Raw genomic sequence first — 13,050 nt, 5'->3', positions numbered from 1 at the left:
CTGATCATCCCCAATCAGGTTTCGTGTATCTTGTGTATTTATGACTGCTGGCAGGGCAATTTCCCTGTGACATAAATATTTCAACTCATCGTTAGGTTAAGGTTTGCCGGGGAGGGGGAGAGTAATAAGCTTTCTTTTGCCTGCTCTCCAAAGAGATCTGGTGTACTTTACATAATAATAATAATAATAATCTTATTTATATAGCACATTTTTAGTCAACTTGCATTGACCCCAAAGTGCTTCACATAATTACATTACATTTACACACATGCAAAGGTGGGTGAAGTGTCTTGCCCCAAGGACACAACGACAGCATGCACTCCAAGCGGGATTCGAACCGGCTACCTTCCGGTCGCCAGCCGAACACTTAGCCCATTGCGCCATCTGTCGTCCCAGATCTCAGCGTTGTAGCGCACCAGTTCCAGAGACAAAGTCCAATGTCCACAATGGGGTGGAGGTGAATCGGCCTAAGGAAGGACCGTTCAGAAGCCTGATAACACAAAGAGTGGTGGGTGTAGGGAACGAGCTGCAGTTGAGACGGACTACCGCAACGTTTAAGAAACATTTAGTCGGGTACATGGATAGGACAGGTTTTGTCGGATATGGGCCAAACAAAGGCAGGTGGGACTAGTGTAGATGGGACATGTTGGTGGGTGTGGGCAAGTTGGGCCGAAGGGCCTGTTTCCACGCTGTATGGCTCTATGACTACAACAGAGACCTGGTTTAGTTTACATAGAAACATAGAAATTAGGTGCAGGAGTAGGCCATTCGGCCCTTCGAGCCTGCACCGCCATTCAATATGATAATGGCTGATCATCCAACTCAGTATCCCGTACCTGCCTTCTCTCCATACCCCCTGATCCCCTTAGCCACAAGGGCCACATCTAACTCCCTCTTAAATATAGCCAATGAACTGGTCTCAACGACCCTCTGTGGCAGAGAGTTCCAGAGATTCACCACTCTCTGTGTGAAAAAAGTTCTCCTCATCTCGGTTTTTTAAAGGATTTCCCCCTTATCCTTAAGCTGTGACCCCTTGTCCTGGACTTCCCCAACATCGGGAACAATCTTCCTGCATCTAGCCTGTCCAACCCCTTAAGAATTTTGTAAGTTTCTATAAGATCCCCTCTCAATCTCCTAAATTCTAGAGAGTATAAACCAAGTCTATCCAGTCTTTCTTCATAAGACAGTCCTGACATCCCAGGAATCAGTCTGGTGAACCTTCTCTGCACTCCCTCTATGGCAATAATGTCCTTCCTCAGATTTGGAGACCAAAACTGCACGCAATACTCCAGGTGTGGTCTCACCAAGACCCTGTACAACTGCAGTAGAACCTCCCTGCTCCTATACTCAAATCCTCTTGCTATGAAAGCCAACATACCATTCGCTTTCTTTACTGCCTGCTGCACCTGCATGCCTACCTTCAATGACTGGTGTACCATGACACCCAGGTCTCGCTGCATCTCCCCCTTTCCCAATCGGCCACCAGTTTAGTTTAGTTTATTATTATTGTCACGTGTTCTAAGGTACAGCGAAAAGCTTTTGTCTGCGTGCTGTCCAGTAAAGACTATACATGATTACAATCAGGCCGTCCACAGTGCACAGATAAAGGATGCAACATTTAGTGCAAAGATATAACATTGAAGTTCGATAAAGATAGTTTAAATGTCCATCAGAGTAAATGTCTGAGGAAGGGTCCCAACCCGAAACGTCAGCCCATTCCTTCACTCCAGAGATGCTGCCTGTCCCGCTGAGTTACTCCAGCTCTTTGTGTCCACCTTTGGTAGATGGAAGGTCAGGACCTCACTCTAGCTGATAAGAGGACCATTCAGGGGAAGAAGGTGTCCTTGGGAACGTGTAGCGGAATAGCTTGGATCTTCTGCTGAAAAGCTTGAAATGCCAACAGTTACACACGGAATCGTTGGTTATACAGTCATAGAATGATACAGCGTGGAAACAGGCCCTTCGACCCAACTTGCCCACACCAGCCAACATGTCCCAGCTACACTAGTTATAGTCATAGAATGATACAGCATGGAAACAGGCCCTTCAGCTCAACTTTCCCACTCCGGCCAACATGTCCCAGCTACACTAGTTATAGTCATAGAATTATACAACATGGAAACAGGCCCCTCAGCCCAACTTGCCCACACTGGCCACCATGCCCCATCTACACTAGTTATAGAGTCACAAAGAGATACAGCATGGAAACAGGCCCTTCGGCCCAACTTGCCCACACCGGCCAACATGTCCCAGCTACACTGGTCCAAACTGCCCGCGTTTGGACCATATCCTTCCTAACCTGTCCTTATCCATGTACCTGTCTAACTGTTTCTTAAATGTTGGAATGGTCCCAGCCTCAACTGCCTCCTCTGGCTGCTCATTCCATACATCCATCACCCTTTGAGTGAAAAAGTTACCCCTCGGATTCCTATTAAATCTTTCCCCCTCCACCTTGAACCTATGTCCACTGGTCCTCGATTCACCTACTCTGGGCAAGAGATCCTGTGCATCTAAGACATGATGATATTTTATTGTCACTTGTACCGAGCTAGATGCAGCGAATTTCTTTGTGTTTGCATTGAAAGTGCACAAAAGAGGCAGTGAAATACGTTCATACGACCCAAAATAACACATAGGTGGAGCAGGCAGATAGAAAGAGAAAAGGTGAATTAGTCTTCAGTGCATTGGAGTACAAGATTAAATACGCCTGACGTGAATTATACCGCACCCTGGTGAATAGGTAGCTGCATGCCTTGCAATAAAAACCTTCATCGCAGATGCATGGAAGGACTCTGCCTTTTGCACCGCTGGGGCCCATTTACAGGACCGCTTGTCTTCATTCTCCCCTCCTGGAGTCAAGAGCTCAAACCTCAGCTGCGAACTAAGCATTAATGCTGGATGGTTGCCCACTGCTGAAAGACTGGATAGACTCGGCTTGTACCCGCTAGAATTTAGAAGATTGAGGGGGGATCTTATAGAAACTTACAAAATTCTTAAGGGGTTGGACGGGCTAGATGCAGGAAGATTGTCCCCGATGTTGGGGAAGTCCAGAACAAGGGGTCACAGTTTGAGCATAAGGGGTAAGCCATTTAGAACGGAGATGAGGAAACACTTTTTCACACAGAGAGTTGTGAGACTGTGGAATTCTCTGCGTCAGAGGGCGGTGGAGGCCGGTTCTCTGGATACTTTCAAGAGAGAGCTAGATAGGGCTCTTAAAGGAGTCAGGAGATATGGGGAGAAGGCAGGAACGGGGTGCTGATTGTGGATGATCAGCCATGATCACATTGTCAAGTCAAGTCAAGTTTATTTGTCACGTACACATACGAGATGGCGGTGCTGGCTCGAAGGGCCGAATGGCCTACTCCTGCACCTATTGTCTATTGTCTATTGTCTAACCAGTCAGCGGAAAGACAATACATGATTACAATCGAGCTATCCACAGTGTACAGCTCCAGGCCTGGCAACATCCTCGTAAATCATGCCACCATCTTTCCTTTAACATGGTGACCACAACTGAACACAATACTCTGAACGTGGCTTCACCAATGTCTTATACAACTGTCTTACACAACTGTAATATGATCTCCCAGCTTCTGTACTCAATAGACACAAAGTGCTGGAGTAACTCAGCGGGCCAAGCAGCAGGAATGGGCGACGTTTCGAGTCGAGACCCTTCTTCAGACTATACTCATTACACTGACTGATGAAGGCCAATGTGCCGAATGCACGTTATTTAGTTTAGTTTAGAGATACAGTGCGGAACCAGGCCCTTTGGTCCACCGGCCAGCAATCCCGATGCACTAACACTATCCTACACTCACGAAGGACAATTTACAATTTTACCAAGCCAATTAAACTACAAATCTGTACGTCTTTGGAGTGTGGGAGGGAACCGGAGAAAACGCACGCGGTCACGGGGAGAGCGGACAAACTATGCTCCGATACGATAGAACTTTGTTTATCCCAGGAGGGAAATTGATCTGCTAACAGTCATAAAAAACGCAAAATACATAAAACATTAAATTAAAGTTTGACGAGTGGAAAGGATTGGGGATGTGCAAAGATTGGGGGGGGGGGGGGGAGACAGTCCACCCCAGGACAGAAGACAGCACCCGTAGTCAGGATCGAACCCGGATTACTGGCGCTGTGGGGCAGCAACTCTAACGCAGCGCCACCGTGCTGCCCCTCCCCCCCCCCACTGACACTAACAATAGACAATAGGTGCAGGAGTAGGCCTTTTGGCCCTTCGAGCCAGCACCGCCATTCAATGTGATCATAGCTGATCATCCACAATCAGTACCCCGTTCCTGCCTTCTCCCCATATCCCCTGACTCCGCTAGTTTTAAGAGCCCTATCTAGCTATCTCTTGAAAGCATCCAGAGAACCTGCCTCCACCGCAGAGGCAGAGAATTCCACAGACTCACCACGCTCTGTGAGAAAATGTGTTTCCTCGTCTCCGTTTTAAATGGCTTACTCCTTATTCTTAAACTGTGGCCCCTGGTTCTGGACTCCCCCAACATGTTTCCTGCCTCCAGCGTGTCCAAACCCTTAACAATCTTATACGTTTCAATGAGATCTCCTCTCATCCTTTCTAAACTCCACAGAGTGTACAAGCCCAGCCGCTCCATTCTCTCAGCCTATGACAGTCCCGCCATCCCGGGAATGAGCCTTGAATTAACACCTGATGATTTATTTTCGTCCTTAGAGCAGCTTGAGACGTTTAAAAGCCTGATGGAGGGCGGGGAAGCCACCAGCCCAGCCAGCATGTTGGAGGATGAAAACGAGGAGGAAATCGAAAACGGTAACCACTTTAGCAAGTTGACACGAATTGCATAGAACAATTACTGTGCGTAAGAAGAAGGAACAATTTAGCTTGAATGCTTGTAATTTTTCTCTTGTCCTACACTTACAGCTGACCTATCATCGATTTCGGGTAAGGAAAGTAGTTTGCAGATAATTAACTGATCTAATATTTTTTTTAAAAAACTGGTTTATTCCTATCTGTTCGGTCTCCAAGTGACACATCGCTGAGCACCAAGCTAACTCTCGGTCCGAAACCCAGGCAAATTATTTCAGTAACCACCGACACACCCTTGCACTTTCTGTTTGTACACACACACACACACACGCGCACGCACACAAGCGCGCACACACTCACACACACACACACACACACACACACACACACACACGCGCGCGCACGCACACACACACACACACACACACGCGCGTCGCCAAACTGACATTGTCAGAGAGAGAGATTTTACAAGAAGTTTGCTATTGAAACGTTCATTCATTCTTGCGATGGAGCCAAACTGAAAATAGACCCCTGATTTTAATGTTCAAGAAGGAACTGCAGATGCTGGAAATATCGAAGGCAGACAAAAATGCTGGAAACATAGAAACATAGAAATTAGGTGCAGGAGTAGGCCATTCAGCCCTTCGAGCCTGCACCGCCATTCAATATGACCATGGCTGATCATCCAACTCAGCATCCCGTACCTGCCTTCTCTCCATACCCTCTGATCCCCTTAGCCACAAGGGCCACATCTAACTCCCTCTTAAATATAGCCAATGAACTGGCCTCAACTGCCCTCTGTGGCAGAGAGTTCCAGAGATTCACCACTCTCTGTGTGAAAAAAGTTTTTCTCATCTCGGCTTTAAAGGATTTCCCCCCCAAGCTGTGACCCCTTGTCCTGGACTTCCCCAACATCGGGAACAATCTTCCTGCATCTAGCCTGTCCAACTCCCCAAGAGTTTTGTAAGTTTTGTATGGGTGAGGCAGCATCTATGGAGCGAAGGAATAGGTGGCGTTTCGGGTCGAGACCCTTCTTCAGACTGATAGAAGGGCCTCGACCCGAAACGTCACCTATTCCTTCGTTCCATAGATGCTGCCTCACCCGCTGAGTTTCTCCAGCATTTTTTGTCTACCCCTGATTTTAATAATTATTTGACATTGTAAAATCAATTAATTTTTTTTAAATGTCTCTAAACTCTCTCTCCCTGACTTGTTTTCACTGCTGCACTCTAATTCTTAATTATGTGGACTAATATATCTTGCGTCAGATATCTTGGTTGAATAGCAACACTTGTGCGGTGAATCGTAAAGCGGATTTAGCCTGAGCTTGCGATATAAGTCTCCACAAACCTCTACATCTGTGGAAATAATTGTATCCAGCCTTTTCTAAAATCACTTTTACTTAACGAATTTGAGGGCATCAGAGTTTGCGGATGTGGCCAATATGACTGCAGTAGACCCTGGTTATAACGGACCGTGGTGGGGGTGGGTTGGGGGAGGAATGGCGTCCATTGTTGTCGACTGTCCACTATAACCAAATAAGGAATTGTCGCCGTATAAGTTGAGTTCAGATTACAGTCACGTGTACAGAGGCACAGTGGGAAAGCTTTTGTTGCCTGCTATCCAATCAGCGGAAAGACAATACATGATTACAACCGAGCCATTTACAGTGTATGGATACACGATAAGGGAATAGCGTTTAGTGCAAGGTAAAGTCCGATCCAAAGATAGTCCGAGGGTCTCCTGTGAGGTAGATAGTAGTTCAGGACTTCTCTCTACTTGTGGTAGGATGGTTCAGTTGGCTGATAACAGCTGGGAAGAAACTGTCTTGGTTCTTGGAGACATGGGGTTCAGACCCGGATTCCATCTCTGGAGAACATGGATAGGTGACGTTTCCCATGGCATTGCAAAATATCGGGTGCCTTTTGTGGACACAAGGAACTGCAGATGCTGATTTCTCCCCCAAAAAAGGCACAATGTGCTGGAGTAACGCAGCACACCTCATCTCCTGTATCCTGTATCCGCCTATCACTTGCCATGCTTTGGGCTGACCCCCCATGTCCCTTCCAGCTTTCACCCCCTGGTACAATCAGTCTGAAGAAGGGTCCCGACAACAAACGTCACCTGTCCACGTTCACCAGAGATGCTGCCTGACTCGCCGAGTTACTGCAGCACTTTTACTCATCAGAGCTACAATATGTCTGATGTTGAAAGATGCTGTCATCTCTTTACCCATCTGAGCTTTGTGTAATGAGTTTCAATGGGAAGGTTTCTATGAAACATTCTACAAGGTTTATCTCTGCAGAAATATGTGCATTGTGGCATTGCCAAAGAATTTTCACCCAGAGAGTTGTGAATTTGTGGAATTCCCTGCCACAGAGGGCAGTGGAGGCCAAGTCACTGGATGGATTTAAGAGAGAGTTAGATACAGCTCTAGGGGCTAGTGGAGTCAAGGGATATGGGGAGAAGGCAGGCATGGGTTATTGTAAGGGGACGATCAGCCATGATCATATTGAATGGCGGTGCTGGCTCGAAGGGCCGAATGGCCTCCTCCTGCACCTATTTTCTATGTTTCTGAGAATTAAGTTAGTTCGCGCCATATTTTCTCTTGGTAACTTTGATTTTTTAAAAATTAATAAATTTAAAATGTGCGGCATGGTGGCACAGCGGTAGAGTTGCTGCCTTACAGAACTTGCAGCGCCAGAGACCCGAGTAAGATGCTTGATCGAGGAAAGCAAGACCAATGTTTAAAAATCAGTAGACAAAATACGCCATATACATAATTATAGTCAGCAGTTTAGATTAGAGACACAGTACAGAAACAGGCCCTTCGGCCCATCGAGTCCGCGCCGACCAGCGATCACCCCGTACACTAGCACCATTCTACACGCACACTAGGGACAATTTACAATTTTACCAAAGCCAATGAACCTACAAACCTGCACTTCTTTGGAATGTGGGAGAAAACAGAAAACCCACGCAGGTCACGGGGAGAACGTACAAACTCCGTACAGACGGCACCCGTGGTCAGGATAACCATATAACCATATAACAATTTACAGCACGGAAACAGGCCATCTCGACCCTTCTAGTCCGTGCCGAACACGTATTCTCCCCTAGTCCCATATACCTACGCTCAGACCATAACCTTCCATTCCCTTCCCGTCCATATAACTATCCAATTTATTTTTAAATGATAAAAACGAACCTGCCTCCACCACCATCACTGGAAGCTCATTCCACACAGCCACCACTCTCTGAGTAAAGAAGTTCCCCCTCATGTTACCCCTAAACTTCAGTCCCTTAATTCTCAAGTCATGTCCCCTTGTTTGAATCTTCCCTACTCTCAGTGGGAAAAGCTTTTCCACGTCAACTCTGTCTATCCCTCTCATCATTTTAAAGACCTCTATCAAGTCCCCCCTTAACCTTCTGCGCTCCAAAGAATAAAGCCCTAACTTGTTCAACCTTGTTTAACCAAGGATCGAACCCCTGTCTCTGCCGCTGTAACCCCGTGTCGCCGTGTAGCATGGAAACAGGCCCTTCAGCCCGCTGAGTCCATGTGGAACAAGAACCGCCCAATTTATTGAAAGTTTTATCGAAACTGGACTCCCTCGGGTTTGGCTTAAATTTAAAATTAGTCAATCAAAATTGCTTTCTGAGTTCCCAGTCGCCGACTACTTGTGAACAGTAATTCATTCCACGTGATCAACAATGGTGTTTTCCTCTCCTGCAGTTGACCAAGATGAAGCACATCCTGAATTGAAAATCAATAGTGAGCTTTCTGCAGATGACATAACTCAGGAGAAAGAAGCACTTGTTAATAGTGTGAAGAAGGTACGTATCTGTTTTCTAATTAGCAAGTTATAACATTTTCTATCAAGTCATTTAGTGCAATGCTTTAGTGCATTTTAACACGTACACATTTAATGGCCTTTGTGGCCAAGTTAAGGCTCTACGCTTGAATCATACAAAATAATGCCTGGAAGCATGGTGACTCAGTTTCAGTACGGTGACAGGTAGGCCCACTGCCTCACAGCTCCAGGGACCCCGGTTCGATCCTGACCCCGGGTGCTGTCTGTGTGGAGTTTGCACGTTCTCCCTGTGACCGCTGGGTTTCTTCCAGGTGTTCTGGTTTCCTCCCCATGTCCCACAGATGTACCAGCTTGTAGGTTAATTGGCCTCTAAAGTTGACCCTAGTGGGTAGAGAGAAGATGGAAAAATGGGATAATATAGATAATAGTGTGAACAAGGTGATCAATGGTCAGCCTGGGGCCCGATCAAATAATAAAACAGCCTAGCCTGGACTCTTTTGGGCAGTCACAGTGGCACAGCGGTAGAGTTACAGCCTTACAGCGAATGCAGCGCCGGAGACCCGTGTTCGATCCCGACTACAGATACTGTCTGTACGTAGTTTGTGCGTGCTCCCCGTGACCTGCGTGGGTTTTCTCCGAGATCTTCGGTTTCCTCCCACACTCCAAAGACGTACAGGTTTGTAGGTTAATTGGCTTGGTAAATGTAAAAATAGTCCCTAGTGGGTGTAGGATAGTGTTAGTGTGTATGGATCGCAGGTCGGTGCGGACCTGGTGGGTCGAAGGGCCTGTTTCCGTGCTGTATCTCTCAACTAAACTAAACTCCAAAAGCTTTTGTTGCGTGCTAACCAGTCAGCGGAAAGACAATACATGATTACAATCGAGCCATTTACAGGGTAGAGATACATGTTAAGGGAATGACGTTTAGTGCAAGGTAAAGCCAGCAAAGTCCGATCAAAGAAAGTCCGAGGGTCACCAAAGAGATAGATAGTAGTTCAGCACTGCTCTCTGGTTTGTGGTAGGATGATTCAGTTGCCTGATAACAGCTGGGAAGAAACTGTCCCTGAATCTGGAGGTGTGTGCGTTTTCACACTTTTGTACCTTTTGCCCGATGGCAGAGGGGAGAAGAGGGAGTGGCCGGGATGCGACTCGTCCTTGATTATGTTGCTGGCCTTGCCGAGGCAGCGTGAGGTGTAGATGGAGTCAATGGAAGGGAGGTTGGTTTGTGTGATGGTCTGGGCTGCGTCCACAATTCGCTGCAATTCCTTGTGGTCTTGGATGGAGCTGTTCCCAAACCAAGTTGTGATGCCTCTTGACCCCTATGTCTACTGTATGTCTCAGACTAATCTATTATTCCTACACTCAGGTACTTAAAGTATGATTGTGCTTCTGTATACAGTAAACCCTGACTATAACAGAACATGGGGGGTTGGGAATGGTGTCCTTTATTTCCGATTCCACGCAAACACCACACAGAGAGCATCCAATGACAGGATCGAACCCGGGTCTCAAACTAAAATATAACTAAAACCAAAGGGAATTTAGTCAAGGAAAGTACAAGTCACCAAAGTGAAACAATCTACAGTATTTTGCTGTTGCAGTCAGAGTTTCTTCATTCCAATTCTCCTAGACAAATGCAGTTCGATCGTGAAATGTGGGTTTTTCGAAACTCATGAACTCATACTCAATTGCTGAGACACAAACAAAAAATAATGCCTCTTATTTTTGTAGGTAATCGAAGACACTGAACCGGAGAGTAACAAAAAGGTGAGCACTGTTTGAAGTAACTTTTGTTTTCATGTAATGAACCTTAAGTCATGGGAGTAGAATTAGGCCATTCAGCCCATCGAGTCTATTCTGCCATTCAATCACGGCTGATCTATCTCTCTCTCCCCCCCCCCCCCCCCCCCCCTTCTCCTGCCTTCTCCCCATAACCCCTGACACCCGTACTAATCAAGAATCTTATGCCATAAAACCATAAGACCACCAGGTCCGCACCGACCAGCGATCCCCGCACATTAACACTATCCTACACACACAAGGGACAATTTTTACCTATGCCATAAAAATATCCAATGGCTTGACCTCCACAACCTTCTGTGGCAATGAATATCACAGATTCACCAAAGATTTGTGTGTGTATATGATCTATATATGTGTATTTGTAAGTGTGCATACATACACACACATTGAACTTTTTTTCTCTTTCTCGTTTATCATTTTGTTTACAGTGTACTATGTTTACATATTCTGTTGTGCTGCAGCAAGTAAGAATTTCATTATTCTATCTGGGAGACATGACAATAAAACACTCTAGGACCCAGGCCACAATGGGTACCAGAAGAATTCACTCTCTGTGTTCACCGATATGTAATACACTGTGATGTGAAGAAGCTGCCCAAAGTGTCTTTGTTTTGTTTTACAGGGAACTATAACTGTAGAAGATGAACAGGCCTGGGTATCATCCTATACTTATGTTGGAGCCACCACCAATATACATCCCTACTTGTCCGCCATGGTCAACTATGCCCAGCCAGTGAAATTTCAAGGCTTTAAGATTGCAGAAGGTACACAGACATTGTTTAAGCTCTCAAAGGCATTCATGTTCATAAGTGATAGGAGCAGAATTAGGCCATTCGGCCCATCAAGTCCACTCCGCCATTCATTCGTGGCTGATCTATCTCTCCCTCCTGACCCCATTCTCCTGCCTTCAGGCTATTGCTCTCAACTGAAACAAATCTCTGAACACTAATAGACCATTATCTGCTTATTTGCACTTTATCTGCTTATTTATTGATGTGTGTATATATTTATATAATGGTATATGGACACACTGATCTGTTCTGTATTCATGCCTACCATATTCCGTTGTGCTGATGCAAAGCAATAATTCCATTGTCCTAAGGCACACAAAATTGCTGGAGAAACTCAGCGGGTGCAACAGCATCTATGGAGCGAAGGAAATAGGCAACGTTTCGGGCCAAAACCCTTCAGACTGATGCGGGGTGGGGGGGAGAAGGGGAGGAGGAGGAGGAGGAAAAGGGGAGGAGGAGGAGCCCGAGGGCGGACGGATGGGAGGGTGGGAGGAGACAGCTAGAGGGTTAAGGAAGGGGAGGAGACTGCAAGGGCTAGCAAAATTGGGAGAATTCAATGTTAATGCCATCCGGACGCAAGGTCCCCAGGCGGAATATGAGGTGCTGTTCCTCCAATTTCCGGTGTTGCTCACTCTGGCAATGGAGGAGACCCAGGACAGAGAGGTCGGATTGGGAATGGGAGGGGGAGTTGAAGTGCTGAGCCACCGGGAGTTCAGGTTGGTTATTGCGGACTGAGCGGAGGTGTTCGGCGAAACGATCGCCCAACCTCTGCTTAGTCTCCCCGATGTAAATCAGCTGACACCTAGAGCAGCGGATGCAGTAGATGAGGTTGGAGGAGATGCAGGTGAACCTCTGTCACACCTGGAACGACTGCTTGGATCCTTGAATGGAGTCGAGGGGGGAGGTGAAGGGACAGGTGTTGCATTTCTTGTGGTTGCAACGGAAAGTGCCCGGGGAGGGGGTGGTACGGGGGGGAAGGGAAGAATTGACAAGGGAGTTGCGGAGGGAGCGGTCTTTGCGGAAGGCAGACATGGGGGGAGATGGGAAGATGTGGCGAGTGGTGGGGTCACGTTGGATCCATTGTCCTGTCTGGGACACATGACAATAAACTCTCTTGACTTGACTTCTCCCCGTAACCCCTGACACCCGTACTAATTTGAAAGTGGAGGTGAAGTTAGTAGTTACATAGGACAAACTATGGGGATGATCAGCCATGATCACATTGAATGGCGGTGCTGGCTCGAAGGGCCGAATGGCCGACTCCTGCACCTATTATCTATTGTCTATTGTCAAACGAGGAACTGCGGATGCTGTTTCACCAAACAAAAGGACATAAAGCGCTGGAGTCACCGGGGTGGTACGGTGGTACAGCGGTAGAGTTGCTGCCTCACTGTGCCAGAGATCTGGCTTCGATCCTGAGCACCGGTGCTGTCTGCGTGGAGTTTGCACGTTCCCCCTGCAACGGCGTGGATTTTCATGCAGGTGCTCCGGTTTCCTCACGCGTAGTACGGGCTTGTCGGCGAATTGGGTTAGGTGAAATTGTAAATTGTCTCTAGCGTGCGGCACAGTGTGTTATTGTGCGGGGATCGCTGGTCGGGGCGGACTCGGTGGGCCGGAAAGCCTGTTTCCGCACTGTATCTCTAAACTAAACTAAGCTACCAGAGGAGAACGCGCCTCAAAGTAGGCATACCTTGAGGAGATTTCGCAGTGGAGCCGTGAGATGTAAAACTAAGGAACTGCAGATGCTGGTTTATTAAAAGGGAGCAAAGTACTGGAGTAAATCAGCAGGTCAGACAGATGTACAGAGCGGTGGAGAAAGTGGGTTGACATAGAAACGGTGTGAAAGGGT

At 47.0% G+C, this 13,050-nt stretch overlaps 1 protein-coding gene across 7 annotated transcripts in view; it reads left to right on the top strand.

Moving 5' to 3' along the window:
* The window catches only part of LOC129699284 (1-phosphatidylinositol 4,5-bisphosphate phosphodiesterase beta-4), a 524,489-nt gene that overhangs the window by 399,005 nt on the left and 112,434 nt on the right, over positions 1–13,050 (top strand). For 5 of the 7 annotated variants that reach the window (XM_055638946.1, XM_055638944.1, XM_055638943.1 and 2 more), the window contains 5 exons: positions 4,706–4,801; positions 4,913–4,933; positions 8,532–8,632; positions 10,339–10,374; positions 11,033–11,174. In XM_055638946.1, the coding sequence (XP_055494921.1) occupies positions 4,706–4,801; positions 4,913–4,933; positions 8,532–8,632; positions 10,339–10,374; positions 11,033–11,174 (396 nt within the window). The remainder of the gene's footprint in view (positions 1–4,705; positions 4,802–4,912; positions 4,934–8,531; positions 8,633–10,338; positions 10,375–11,032; positions 11,175–13,050) is intronic. The other 2 variants (XM_055638947.1, XM_055638945.1) reach the window with 1 other exon arrangement.

This window comes from Leucoraja erinacea, chromosome 8 (genome assembly GCF_028641065.1).
Source record: "Leucoraja erinacea ecotype New England chromosome 8, Leri_hhj_1, whole genome shotgun sequence".
NCBI classification, from domain to species: domain Eukaryota; kingdom Metazoa; phylum Chordata; class Chondrichthyes; order Rajiformes; family Rajidae; genus Leucoraja; species Leucoraja erinaceus.
The sequence above is the reverse complement of the archived record's forward strand: the minus strand, read 5'-3'. Positions and strand labels throughout refer to the sequence as shown.